Source organism: Colius striatus, chromosome 5, assembly GCF_028858725.1.
Source record: "Colius striatus isolate bColStr4 chromosome 5, bColStr4.1.hap1, whole genome shotgun sequence".
Taxonomy (NCBI): Eukaryota; Metazoa; Chordata; class Aves; order Coliiformes; family Coliidae; genus Colius; species Colius striatus.
In genome coordinates this window covers 15,336,885-15,351,847 of record NC_084763.1, presented here as the reverse complement: position 1 = coordinate 15,351,847, position 14,963 = coordinate 15,336,885, and the positions used below count along the sequence as shown (strand labels likewise).

General features: G+C 42.8%; 1 protein-coding gene across 2 annotated transcripts in view; it reads left to right on the top strand.

The window, feature by feature from the left end:
* Positions 1 to 13,052, top strand: part of CMTM7 (CKLF like MARVEL transmembrane domain containing 7) — a 29,564-nt gene extending 16,512 nt beyond the window's left edge. For both annotated transcript variants that reach the window (XM_061996620.1, XM_061996621.1), the window contains 4 exons: positions 6,341 to 6,514; positions 9,328 to 9,426; positions 10,437 to 10,518; positions 10,870 to 13,052. In XM_061996620.1, the coding sequence (XP_061852604.1) occupies positions 6,341 to 6,514; positions 9,328 to 9,426; positions 10,437 to 10,518; positions 10,870 to 10,883 (369 nt within the window). In that variant the 3' untranslated portion in view covers positions 10,884 to 13,052. The remainder of the gene's footprint in view (positions 1 to 6,340; positions 6,515 to 9,327; positions 9,427 to 10,436; positions 10,519 to 10,869) is intronic.
* The last annotated feature ends 1,911 nt before the right edge of the window (positions 13,053 to 14,963 follow it).

The window sequence follows — 14,963 nt, the reverse complement described above, 5'->3', positions numbered from 1 at the left end:
ACCACCTGAAATCAGAAGTACAATGGCATCTGGGCCTAATGCCACGGGCCTTTTCTCCAATGTGCGTTTGCCCTAGGAATAATGGAAGTTGGACTCTTCCTCCTGTACATAATTTCTTTATAGTACAAAGGCACGATTGTTCACCTTTCCTGAAGAAGGTTTTGAATTTCTCTGCAGTGAAAGATTGACTTCTTTGTAGTCTTGATACACATTTTCTTTTTTTTTTTTCTGAGTGTAATCAATGCTAATGGGCTTTAGATGCTTGTTCTTTGTCAGGGATAAGAAGAAACAGGGAGAAAAGCAGATGATTTTTAAAAAGGAATGGAATTTCCAGGGAATGCTTCAAGTAGCATTTGTTGGCACAGGGAAGAGAAGTTGTCTCTCTTGTCCAGTCCTTCCGTATCCTCTCCAGTCTGAGAGGTACAGGAGGGAAGTGTGCCATTCTGAATAGATTGATGTCATCTTTACGGGTAGGAGGGAAGATCCAGGGAACTGAACTTTGGTCAGCCTCACCTCAGTCCCTTGAAAGGTGATGAAGACACTCCTGGAGAGCACATCTAAACACAAGACAAGACAAGAAGATGATCAGGAGTAGTCAGCTTGGATTTACAAAGGGGAAATCATGCTTGACCAGCCTTCCTGCTTTCTGTAATAAGGCAACTTGCTTGGTGGATGAGAGAGCAGTGGGTGTTGTCTACTTTAATCTTATTGAGGTTATGGTCTCCCATAGCATCCTCACAGACAAGCTGATAGAGTATGGATTAGGTAAGTGGGCAATGAGGTGGATTAAAAACTATCTGAATGGTCAGGCCCAGAGGGTTGTGATGAGTGCTAGAAGGTCCAGTTGGAGGCCAGTCACCAGTGGCATACCCCAGGGGTCAATACTAAAGCCAGCTGTTGAACATCTTCACTAATGACCTGGACAACGGGACAGAGTGCACCCTTGGCAAGTTTGCAGATGATAAAGAAGCCATGAGGGTTGTGGTGCCATGGGGAGAGACATTGACAGACTGGACAGAGAGGAATCTCCTCAAGTTCAACACAGGGAAATGCAAAGTCCTGCCGCTGGGAGTATCTGAAGGGAAGCCCCTGCACCAGTAAAGGCTGGAGGCCAACTGGCTGGAAAGCAGCTGTGCAGAGAAGACCTTGGCATCTTGGTGGAAAGCAGCTGACCATGAGGCAGCAATGCACTCCTGTGGCAATGGCAGCTATAAGGAACGTGTTGCCAGAGAGTCAAGATCCTTCTCCTCTGCTTGGCACAGATGAGGCCATGTCTGTGGTGCTGTGTGCAGTTGTGGGCTCCCCGTGGTGAGAGAGACCTGGACTTACTGGAGTGAGTCCAGCACAGGTCCAGCCTTGAGTGTGGCTGACTGACCTGGCCCATGACTGGCACATTGAGAGAGTGGTGTCATAGCACATGAGAAAAAAGGTCTTAAGGGCAGCAGCAGCATAACAACTGGCCCTTCTTTGTTTCAAAGATCAGCTCTCCCCGCCTATGTCTCAGCTCCCATTAACATCCTTGAAAGGTCTGTGCTTGTTCACTCTTTTTTAGGTTGGCGTTTGAAGGAAGGCCATACCAGGAAAGGGCAAAATATGTTTCAGTTTTGGTAGAGCTGTGCTCATTTCAAGTCAGAATAGCCTTGGGAGCTATTCAAGAGCCAACATTTTCAACAGGCACATTACAGAGGATGTGGTTGCCTCATCTGCAGCTCAAAATAGAGCAAAGAATGCAGACTGTTACCATCTTTCTTTTATGATGTTTGTTCTGTCTGTTGAGGTGTTGAGTGCCTCTTGCTCACTGCCTTTAGCTCATGTTGGCTTCACTATGAGATAGTTCCTGATATATACCAGTGTTCCTAAACATGCTTCATGACTCACTTCAGGTATCTGGTCCAATGGAAAGTTAAGAATTGGATTAACTTAAGCTGATGCACTTTTGTGAAAGAGTAATATGGAACTTTATTTAAATCCCCAAATCCCTCATTGGAGTTGTTTGATGCATATGTTCTTTGTTTTGCATGTCCCTTGCCCCTTTTGTGAGGCATCTCTGAAGCCTGTGTGTATTTTGTGAAAGGCATTGAAATCTTGTAATGAGACTAACCATCATTTGACCTGTACTTCTGGTCTGACTGGCTTGATGGCTATGGGTGACATGTCTGCTGCTCTCACAATCTGGGAAATACTGTACAGAAATGGCAACGGCAGTGCCTTCAGTTTTTTATGCCTCTGGTTTTTATTTTCAAGATGTATTAACCCGCTCCCCTGAGCACAGGTACATAAAGAACACTCATAACATTTGATCATTTTAGTGCTTTGCCATTCGTCTCTCTCTCTTTTTCTGTGCCACTAGCTGATTTATAAGATATATGTTGAACTCTATCCTAGACAGTTACATATTAATCATTTTATTGCTCAATTTAAGGTTCTCTGGAAATAGACATTCAAGGGGGGGGGGGGAAATACAATCATCACCTAATATATCATGATAAACCAATATCTACTGAAGGAACTTTGGTATTTGTCAGTTGTAAAGGACAAATCATATTATGTGGCTCTGTTTCTTGCATTTGTTAAATTCAACAGGCGAGTTTTAAACTCTGACTGTACCTGCTAGCCATGCAGGCCATCGAGTGTGGCAAACATGGCCTTACACAAAGTTGTTGATGTGGTGCCCTTCGCAGCTGTCCTGTGAGGTAGCATTATGTGCCTCTGCTCAGAGAACCCTCTCTAGAAATTGCATATAAATCTCCTGTCATGAAATTTATGCTAAGAAATGAAATCTTCAAAAGACATACACCGAGATTTTTTTCCTACCTGTGTTTTGAGGCACATCTACAGTCAAAGAAGGGAGAATCTTTACTAATTGATTTTGGAATTGTTTTAATTGTGCAGTACACTTGGAATGGAAAGCATGTTTGTTCTAATCCATATTTCTGCTCTGGTTTTGGGAGCTGAGCGAATTCTTTGGTGACTGGTTGATGCCTTGCATCTTCTTATTTCAGAGGAATATAGCACCTCAGATTTTCTGACCTTCTCGTTGGATGGCTCACATTCTTTATGCTTATTATTTGGGTGGTGATTGTACTCCAGTGATCCATTCCTTCTTAACTTTTGTACACAGTAAAAATGCTGATGAAGTTAATGATTCAAGTATAAAGTGAGTAAATAGGCAGATTTACTATTTCCATGATTTAGCACTTTCTTCTTGACTGGTACACTGCAATTGAAACTGAGAGCTCATTATTGTGGATACACCTGAATAAGGAAGACCCCTTTTAGCCTTTGGTGGTTAGAGAAGTGTTGTCCTCATCCCACCTTTATCCAAGAGCAAGATGCAATGCTTGCTGTGACTTGTTGAGCTTTCCCGTAGAATGAAATTTCATTAAATTTAGTTTTCATTTTCTTGTGAAAACAAAGCTGTATCTTGCATCACTTCAAGTGTTCTCCTGGATTATAGGGTAAATGACCTGCTGATGTCCTTCTGATTCTTCAAGTTGTTCCACAGCTAAGTCAGATGACCCTTTGTTTAACTGACATTAGGGTTCAAGGGACCAAGGTGGATGGTCTGAGGCAGCCTGAGCCAGTGCGGTTACTGGCTGCTGCCATCCTGCCTGCTCAGTCCTTCCTATCCTTTCTGTTGGAGTCTTAGCTTCTCCCTCACACTCCCTCACTCACCTGACCGTGCCTTGTATGATGACAGAGTCAGGGCTTTTCGTAGTTCACTTTTCTGCTGGCAGACGTGGCTCAAGTGAGTGGAGGAGACAGTACATGACAGGGAGTGAAATCTGGGTGGGAAGCAGAATCATAGACTTGTAGGGGTTGGAAGGGACCTCTAGAGATCATCTAGCCCAACCCTCCTGCTAAAGTAGGTCCACCTAGATCAGGTCACACAGGAAGGCATTCAGACAGCTCCTGAAAAGTCTCAAGAGAAGGAGAATCCACACCCTCCCTGGGCAACCTGTGCCAGGGCTGCCTCACCCTCACGGCAAAGAAATTTTTCCTTACATTTAAGCAGAACTTTTTGTGTTCCAGCTTTTTTCAGTTACTGCTTGTCCTATCACTAGACACTACAGAAAAAAGTGTTTCTCCATCCCCTTGACATCCACCTTTCAAATACTTGTATTAATGAGGTCCTCCTTCAGTCTCTTCTTCAGGCTGAACAGCCCCAGTTCCCACAGCCCTTCCTTATAAGGAACATGTTCCAGTCCCCTGATCATCTTGGTGGGCCTGTGCTGGACTCTGTCCAGCAGTTCCCTGTCCCTCTTGAGCTGAAGAGCCCAGAACTGGACACAGGACTCCAGATGAAGCCTCACCAAGGCAGACTAGAGGGGGAGGAGAACCTCCCTTAACCTGCTGGCCACACTCTTGAAGATGACAAAGGCCATGGCCCCTCATGAAACCACAACTCAATGTAGACATGGTGTGTGTAGACATAAGTTGGACAAAAACTTCATTGAAATTATCTCAGAATTGAAGAACTGGGCCAGAAGTCTTTAAATGCTGGATTGTGGAGAGCAGTGCTTTGTTTTCTTTTAGGAAATGTAGCATCTCAGAAAGCTCTGCTGTGCATAACATGCAAGACTTGGTGCATTTAGGACTTCGCAGTGGCTAGGCTGTGAGGCCCAGAGAGCAGGCATGATACAGACACTAAAATGTGCAGGGTGCTGCTGTGGTGTTACGCTTCCAAAGCAGAGGCCAGGAACATGTTTGGGGAGGTGGGGACTGAACAGTATTATGCATTTTCAAAGGCATATGTAAGCTCAATCCCTAAGAAGCATTGGGCATGATCTAGCCCGGCACCTTGAAGTCCTGTCTTGCTTACTTGATATCCGTTTCAAAGGTGGGAGGTGTAGCCTTACTATAGCACAGAAGCGTGTCACTGGCTTGGACTGAGCATTGCTTATGATGCTTAATATCAACTCCTTGGATTACTACAGTAAAATAATGGACCTGGAACAGATCTAACAATTGTTCAGCCGCTTGTGTAGGAAAGGATCCTGGAGCATTGGCTTTTCTCTTTGGAGACGCACTTTTGAGGTTGTTCACTGCTGTGACATTGATGAGGCTGTTCGGATGGAGTTTGGCCAAAGTGACAAGTTCTTGTAAACTTCTTGTGAAGCTCTTATGTGTGTATAGAGCTTTTGATTGCCCTTGAGGATGCATATGTTTAGCCTGTCTGTTTAGAACCTAGCAGCTGAGACGCAGTTAAAATTACAGCAGGGAGAATCTAAACTATGTTGTTTGGGTGTTGAGGGTTATTTTTCCCCTTTTAATCTTAAGGAAACTATTTGGATAATGGATGCAATTGGTTAGGAGTTTGGAAGACAAGCACGCAGGAAGGGATGGTGCGGTCTTGAAGTGCTGGCTTCCTCAGTTTTTTAGTGTGTTGGAGAAACACTTAAAATATGAATCATTATGGCTCCTGGCTGACTTTGGATGAACTAAAAATTACAGTGGCTGAAAGCATGCATTAACAAAGATTGGGTATATCCTTGGTAGATTTGTTTTTATCACCTAGGCTAGCCAGGCTGGTAAAAGCAGCAAGATTATGAAACTAAGTAAGGAGCTTTAGATTAAAAGGAAACAAAATAGCTTTTGTCCTTTACAAGTCTACAACTGAAAGAAGTTTTATATATCTACATATATATATATATATATATATATATATACACACACACATACAGAAAAAAATACTTTATAGTTTTATGTGATGTTAACATATTAAAACTTTAGAACTAGTGTGTTGAGGTGGGGTGAATTAATCAATTCCTCAAAATGTTCATATTATTTCTTGTGATATCACCTTGTAGTCTGCTAATATTCCTGCTCTGTATGTGGTAGAAAAGAAAAGGTGAAACTGTTAGCTCTGTTGCAGCCAGGTCCTCTGATTTTACATGTGAGAAGTCTCACTGAAGGGAAGTAAAGGTGTATGTGTTCATGGGCACCTTCATTTTCACAGCTTTCAGTGATTTCCTTCTGAAAGTCTGTGACTTTTAGGTGCTGCAGTCACTGGTGCAACTCCAGGCATTTGATGCCTCTTCTGTATTTGGGATGTCTTGTACAGAGAGAATTCTTCAGGGTGGATTCTTCAGTCTGAAACTGCTGCTTTCCTTCGAGCAGTTGGCTCTTTCCCCACTCTTAGTGCTTGTTTTAACTCATTTAACAGCATATTTTAAAACATTATTACCATGCTCATTACTTCACCATCCATTTTGTTGGGACAATCCAATTTATATTAGATATTTGTCTTCTGTTTCTAAGTGCCTTTTTTGTGTGTGTTTAAAATCATCTCCCTCTAAATATCATTGTAAAAATCTTTAATGTGCCTCCTGCCTTTCAGATCTCACTGCTGGTTGGCTTCATCAGTGTAAATCATTCCCCATGGACAGATTACAGTGCATACAGCTACTTTCAGATTGTCACCATGTGCGACTTGGTTATGATTCTGTTCTTCTACATCATCCACATCTTCAGAATCTACAGGAAGCTGAATTGCGTTAGCTGGCCGCTTGCGGTAAGCCTGTTACGTTGTCTGGGTGAAGTGCCTCTCTTGTAGGTTGGTGTCTCAATGACTTAGTTCATTTTCTCGTGCTGTCCCATAGTGATAGGCTGTCTTTCATGTAGTTCTTTTTTGCCTTGTATACAAATCCTTTTGTTTATTCTGTTATTAGTATTCCATTAGCAGATGCTGTAACTGTAAGTTTTCTAGCTGATCTGTATCTGATCCTGCCCTCCTTTACACAGATATAAATCCAGATTTTCTCCAAGGAAGGCAATAGTGTTATTCTGAGACAACTAAAAAGAAGCTAATGATTATCAAGCTTTCAGCAGATGGGTCTGGGCTCAGGTCATTTATAGCAGCTAAGGGATTGACAGAGTACCAAATCATAGCATTAGAATTCGTGTGCTACATCCTGTCCCAAAATAAAGTCAATGAGTGCTATTTAAGTCAAATGCGTCTCTTTTTGGTATGGTTTTACGTAACTTAAACAATAGCAAGAAGTAGGAGCCTCAGCCTGATTGCAGTTGCCTGGCTATTGCTGGAATATCCTGCAGGATGTTCCTGCCTCATTCCCACATTTCCCCTGCAAATCCATCTCTCATATCCTAGCAGAGAACTAACAAGCAGCACAGAAAATGCGAGACCTGAACTTCCTCAGTAACTTTGGGTCAGGTCAGCTAACAGGAGACCTGTGTCCTGGTGTGGGATGACAGATTTGAATAACCTCTTAGAACACAGCTCCCTTCTGCATAGCAACATGTTAGTTCCACAGAGAAAGAACCAAGGGGATGGGGAAAGCCAACTGGAGAGATAGGGAGGGATTTTGAAATTCAAGAAGTGATTGGATGGCATTTAGTTGAAGCTGTGTAAGTAGCTTGCAGATCTAAGGTAACAGTTTATCCCTCTATCCAGAGAGGAAAAGTTTAATTTTACCTGAAAAATGGTTAGACTTGTGCTCTTTTTTGTTTTTTCAAATGTGTACCACCACTATCTCTCTCTAGGACATACTTGTTTGTCTGAAAGTAGTACAGATGCAGAGATTGAAATAAGGGATTGGAATAAGCTGCAAAAGCAGCATTTCATGTGTGCAATGCCATTTTGACCTCTGCATAGCTGCTTTTGTTGTGTGCTTAATCATTCCTAAATGTTCCAGAGTCACTTGTGAGTTTAAGGCACTGCAGTATGTGGCTTCTGAGCTTCAGATAGCTTTGTGGGACATGATGCTTGAACATTGCTGTGCCTCTACAACCAACCTCCTTTTCAGTCACATATTTAAGTATCTTTAGAAGAGAATAGGAAGACCTGTAAGAGACTTTGGGAAACTGCAGCTGGTGTTTGGCTGAGCTTCCTGGCAGGATCTCTGCATTGCAATCTGGGATGTGATTGCCACTCAATGAAGTTGCAGTGTTTCAAGAGGTTGTTCAGCATGGACATTTTTTAAAGCTAGGCACTATTTCTCCAGAGGGACACTCTCCCAGCCCTGCCAAGGATTGATTCTCCACCTAATTTAGCCTTTGATGATTATTTTGCCGCTTTGCCCTTCCCTTGGATTCCTCTAAAGTAGTGGTGTGTGTACACTGCTTTACGTGGTGTCTCTAAGCAGGCAATGGCACACCTAATTGGCCTGCTGGATTGTGGAGTGGCCAGAGAAGCCTCCTTACAGAAATAATTTGTCCTAGAAAAAGCAAGGGTTGAGATCTTGATTACCCGAAACAAGGTTAGAAATGAGGAGACTATGTTGCAGTCTCAGAACCTAGTTTATGGCAAAGACCCTCCTCAGCTGTTTATGAATGTGTGAGCAGAGGGAATCTGTGCTGTGGTACGAGAGGCTATTTTTCTTGTGAATTTCCTTGAACACTTTTCTTTAAAGACTGTATTCGTTCTCCTTTGGTTTGAGATGGAATTTCTCTTGTCCCTTATACATGGCATTTGCTTGGCTCATGCTGGCAGTGGAACTCAACTAAAGTAAGGAAATACTCTTGTGCCCACCCCAGTATGCAAAAGGAACAACCCATGTTCAGTTTGCAGACAACTATATTGATTGCCATAAGCTCTGTGAGGATTCAGAATCTAAATGCACACATAGCCCCTGCTTATAACAAGGTCAGCTTGACTCCTGGGCTCATACTTGTCACACTAGAGAAGAATTTAAATGTAGTGCCTCAGCGTTCTCTCAGGAAAACCCATCGCATCATGTTTTGCTGCAGGACAGCTGCAGCCACCGTCAGAGTCAGGAGCCTGGGTGTTGGTTAGAAGTTGTGCTTTTCGTGGCTTCTTTGCTGCTTCCAGTCTTGGTTGATGTAAGTTGTTGATAAACTCAGCAGTAGATCTCTGTTTACTTTCCAAGATCATCAGAATGGGAGCATTTGGTTTTCTACTTACGCCATTTGCTGCCGTTTCTTGCCATTTCATGTGAGTTAGAGAAATATTCCTTTAAGGCTTCTTCCTTCCTCCAGAGCTGTCTAAGTAAGGTACATACTTGATGCAATAAAAGTACATGTTTTGCCCTCAGTAATGTAGCACATTGACTCGAAAGGAGTGCATCCATGTCCAGTAAGTAGATCTTCTGCCAGTGACACTAGTAGATCTGAAGACTGTCCCTCTTCTCCCTGAACAGGGTCAAGGATGGTACAAAATCCATTTACAAGATGGGGTTTTTACTCTTTTTTTTCCCCCTTTTTTTCTTTTAGCTTTAAATGATTTTTTTTTTCTTTTGACTGGTGTTTTGTTCTCTGGATTTGAGTAACCACAGCCAACTAGTTTTTGTTCTGAAACACATCAAAATGCTTTCCTGATAAATTTGCCTTCTGTGCTTGTCTTTACAGGAGTTTCTTCATTATTTAATTGGTACAATTCTGCTTCTCATTGCATCGATTGTAGCAGCATCCAAGAGTTACAATGTGACTGGACTTGTGGCTGGAGCGGTAAGACTGTGTTTATTAGTCTTGACACTTTCTTTAATTGCAATATATGTTAAGTAGGGCACTGCAAATCTATTACTTGTGATTTTATTTTCCTATAGACTTGCTTTGCTTGTGTCTTGGTTGGATGAACTACCTTCTAGCTCATTTCTGTGAATGTTCTTATAGACAATGCCAACAAAAATATTTTGTTATGAGACTCCAGACTCCCCACTAAAGTGGGTGTTTGTCCTGTCAGAGAGTGGAAACCAAAGGCTCCTGCTTTAACTCATAGGAACTAAAGCATTTAGGAGAAGAATTAAGACAATTCTGGTTTGAAAAATGGCTGTTGTGGCAGCTAGAAGGTACCTAAAAGATTTCATGCCAGTCTTTGGCTTTTGATGCTTCCTGCTCCTGAACCAGACCTCTGTTTGAGATAATTTCTCCCGAGCTAAAACGCACCAGGGTCCTGGGCTGACTTACAGGAAGATATTCTCTGCCTCTATTGACTGAAGGGCTTCAGAGAAGCATGGTCTCTGAGTTTGGGCCACAGTATTTTCACAGCAGCAGGCCCTGAAATACAACTCCTCCAGAGTAAAGAATTACTTTCAGAAACTTAGTCCTGATGATGCAAATGGACTGGAAGACTTACCTGACTTATTTATTGGCCAGATGCTAGAGCAAGACTTGTTTTGAATGGATTTGTAAAAGAGCAGTAATCAGAGCTGGTAGGAAAAGACTTTTCTTTGTGGCAGAATCCTAGTGAGACATGTAGAAGGTGAGACTCTATGCTTCTGTTGAGCTTTTTCTCCCTCCTTATATATGACTATATCTTTCAATCATTGTTTTGACAAGACATAAGCTGCTATTATGGAAACTTTTTTTTCATATATTGGCAGAATGGAGTTAAAAATAACTTTTTTGAGTGTCTGTTGATGCCATAAAGTGTGTATTTGGGTGTACAAGAGTGTCCATACATTCATGGAATGTGTGTCATCTAATGTTCTGTATTTGTGGTTTGTTCTCTCATCCAGACTTTCGGGTTCCTAGCTACAATCCTTTGTGTTTTAAGCCTATGGTCATCCTACAAGGTTTCGTGTATCACTCAGTCGACAAGTAAGTATCATGCTTAGTGAGTGCCTGAATGCTTTCCAAAATGAATGTTTGTATTTTCTGCCGCAGGGCTGTGTCTACCTGAAAGGATTTATTGATGTCCTGTTCCTCAAGCTTACTCACAAAGCAATAATTCCATATTTTCTGTCAACACAGATGTATCACAGCTGCTGATAGCTGTTAACAAGTAACTACAAGAGCACAGTAACTTGCTGCTAGCAAGAAGTGAATGTATCAGTGCATTCTTTTCTCCCTGTATTACCCCCCACCAAAAGAAGGTTTCCTGTGTGTTCCTTAATCAAGTAGATGAACTTGTTTGTGGAAACACAAGTGACAGTGTCTTTCTTTTCAAAGATGCATCTGTATGACTCCTTCATCTCTGCAAGACGCCTGCCTTACAAAATAGGATACCAAAGAGGAGCATCCACTACTGAAGAGAGCATGGGTATTTTGTTACTAGCCTGGACAGCCAGTAGCTTTTGAAGATCTACTTGAATGCCTATGCAAAACAGTGTTGTGAACCAAAGGTTTTTTGCCCCCCACCCCCAGGAAGTTTATCATGGAGAACCTGCTTTTTATGAGCTTTACAAAGACAACTTCTGTCTCACATTCTGGGCAGTGGCCACTTCCAGCTATTTGCAATACGTGTATTTAAAACTCATATGAAGAGTCATTTGGTTATCCCTTCAGAGGCATAAAAAAATGCTTCTGATTTCCTCCATCTGTTTACAGAAGGGAAATCCTGCAAATTCCTACCTAATTCTTAATTTCCAAGTATGACTTGTTTAACGAAGGAGCTGTTACAAACTGATTTGTGCCTGAATAAGCTGACACAAGTCTTTGGTACCTTTTTATCAGAACTGTGGACTTTTTCTAACATCAGCTCAGGCAGCATCACAAACTGTGAACTGCAACTTGAATACATCAGTGCAAACAGTCCCTCCTAGCCCAAAAAATACATGATGAAATCAGTTTTCTCCATGAATTTTTACACGTTATCAACAAGAATTGTTCTTAACAATTTCCCTCTGCCAAATCCAGGATAATGCCTACTCCAGAATATGTGTTTAATATTTTGTGGGATCTTGCTGCTTTGACATTGATATAGAGGATGTTAATAGAGGATTATTCCAATATAACTATATAACAAGCGATTATAATGTTATTCATCTCATATTGACTACCTTTTATTTCTTTATCATGTCCAACTTTAGCCTGCTTTTCTGCCCCCTGTCTTCAGATGACATAGTTTCTATTTGGTCAGAAATGGGTCGCTTTTTTATTTTAAATGACCTGAATTGAACATGTCACACAGGCTCTCTGGCTTAAGAGAACAGGCATCCTTCCTTCTCAGCTAGAAATACACTGTTGGCAAAGTCGATGATAGTTCAGGCTTCCTCGCCCTGACAGCACAGGATCAGATCCAAAGGATGTATGTGACAAAGGGCTTCATGCTGGGCACTTGGAGCAAAATTACCTGCAGAGGAAGGTGCACACACAGACACATATGTAAGTTTGGGGATCTTTTTTGCAACAGGGGTGCTTGATCATCTATTCTCTTACCAAGACTGACTTAACTGGAGTTTTTGGAAACGAGCACTCTGACTTTAATTTGGACTGACATGGCAGATATTTAAGGATACAACCTCTTCTGTTTCCCCGGAGGAACAGGGCTCTATTTTTCCTTCATCTCCTGGGCTATCGCCTCAGATCAACAGTAGGCACCTTCCTACAAGCATTAGGCTCCCTTGGTATCCTGTGGGTAACCAGTGTCCTGCTGCACACGGTGTGACTGCAGCTGAGGCCTCAGCGCTGCGGCAGCAGTGGGGGGAGGCACCTGGTAAGGACTGGGGCTGAAGCCCGAGCTTGCTCTGGAGAAAAAGCTGTTTTCACTCTGCTGGAATTATGCCCTCTCTCCTGGCACTACACTGACATCTTTTTTTCGGCCTCCCACATCACTCTGACACTTGTCACCACGTGAGGAAATAAAAACCAATTAGGGGCAATTTCCTGCAGTCTGACAAGCAAAGAATTTATGAACTGTGCTCTGTGATCATCCAAAGAATTCATTTTGCTGCAAGTGCACTTGTTTATACTGGATCAAGAGAAGTAAATTACAAGTTTCCCTTTGTTTTTTGTGCCTATCAACATGTCTAAGGTATGCCTGCAGCTTTTGCTGTTATGACGGTGCTGGGTCCGTAGACCCACCAGATGCTGTTAATGCAGGATGCTTTTAGGCTGGAAAACTGACATCTTGGCTGCCAAAGCTTCCTCACTTCCCCCAAATCCTCCCTGTGAAACATGTCTACCAAGAAATGCACAGGTTTTTTCTGGTATCACCAGTTCTGTCGTGGGTCTTTGAGCGACAGCTCTGTCTGGCAGGGACTTTGGCACCTTGCTACTCTTGCTCTGCCAGCAAAAGTGTTTTAAATTTCCTTCAGTGTCAACCTGGTTCTGAAAGCTCCATCTGTCTGCAACTTTCTCAAGTGTGGGATTCCAGCTGTTTTAGAAATAAACTCTGCTTGCTGTTTGGATGATGTAGTAGCCTTGAGAATCAGATTGCCGTCTTACACGTTTTTGTTCTTCCACCATTAGAACAATGACTTTCTCTCTGGGGAGTGTCAGGAAACATCCTGTAACTGAAGGACGAGAGGTAGGAGCCACAGAAAAAAACTCTGCATGTGCTGCTCTGTTTGGATGTGCTGGTCTATGACTATTCCACCCAAAAGCTGTCCATCCTCTTCAGTTCCAAAATGAGTGTAGTATATCCTTTGAGACAACACAGGTAGAGCTTGCAGTTCTGTTTTACTGAAAATGTAGTTGTTGGGGGGAGAAAATAACATAGTACAAACTGTTTCATATTGAAAGAAAACCCTGTAAAACAAAAAATAAAGCCTGGTATTTGAGTTCTGGGGGTTTGAAATAAGTTAGGGAGTGAGGAGAGAAAAGTTAGTTAAGGCCAGGTTGGACAGGGCTTTGAGCAACCTGGTCTAGGGGAAGGTGTCCTTGGCCATGGCAGGGGGGTTAAAATGAGATAATCTTTAAGGTCTTTTTCCAACCCAAACCATTCTATGAATCTATGAATAGTGCATTTGTCAGGTAGAAACTGGGAAGGTGAGAAGAAGAAACGAAACTTTTCAAACAAGGAAGGGTGGCTTTTAAAAGTTTGAGGACTACAGTGCTGGATGGCAACACTGCAGGTTATGCGACAGCTGGCACATTTTCTGCTGCTTGAAATGCTTGTTTTGCATTGTGTGAACCACGAAGGGATGAGTTCTTTGCTCCTAAAAGGCTTTGGGAACAAATCACTATGTGGAGTATCGGGGGGATAGCAGGACACCAGGATAATGCTAACTTTTAATGAAAGGGCTGGAGGAGAGGCGTGTTGACTCATGCTCCAGGGGAGAAGACCGAGAGCTTATTAGGACAAAAAGGAGTAGGAACCAAGGAAGAGCAGGTACAAACATCAGTAGAAAGTTTATGAGAAGGAAATAACTTGAGCACATTGTGAACTAATAGAAGTGCTATGACATATCAACAGTCTCTGGCTGTGCCAGTACTTAAAGGGCAAACCTGCCTGGATTGATAGAAAAGTTTCTTTTCTACTTGCCTGCTATGTACACTTCATACCCTGTGCCTGGGATTTTCATGTTCTGCGGGAGATTGCACTATACCTGACCCAGAGGCTGTAGAACACAGCATCAAGTTGCCACATGTTCTGCCCTATTTAACTTTGAATTGCTCAGGGCTCCACTGTTCTTAGAGTCAGCATGGAACAAAATGCTGCTGCTGAGTGTGAGAGGCTGCATGCTGGCCAGTGGTCTTGGACATCCAAGGGCTGGGGGCAAAAATAGAGACCTGCATTTACAGAATCAGAGTGGTAGGGGTTGGAAGGGACCTTTAGAGATCATCCAGTCCAACCCTCCTGCTAAAGCAGGTCCACCTAGATCAGGACATAGGAACACGTCCAGGTGGGTTTGAAAACCTCCAGAGAAGGAGACTCCACGCCCTCCCTGGGCAGCCTGTGCTCCTCCCAGGAAAGTTGTTTTCCCTTGTGTTTGTGTGGAACTTTTTGTGTTCCCACTCGTGTCCATTACCCCTTGTCGTGGCACTGGACACTACAGAGAAAAGTGTCACCCCATCCTCTTGACATCCACCCTTTAGGTACTTAAAAGTGTAGATGAGGTCACCTCTCAGATTTCTCCAGCCTAAACAGGCCCAAGTCTTGCAGCCTTTCCTCATAAGAAGGATTTTCTAGTCTACTCATCATCTTTGTAGCCCTCCATGGACTCTCTCTAGAAGTTCCCTGTTTTAGACAGTCATCTGAAAGCCAGGGAAAGCTGGAGTTACATATCACTGAGCTTGACACGGAACTGACATCCAGGAGGTGCTGTTGGTAGTGTGAGAGGGGGAGAAGTGGGTACCAGAGAAAGGTCTGTAGGAGGCCT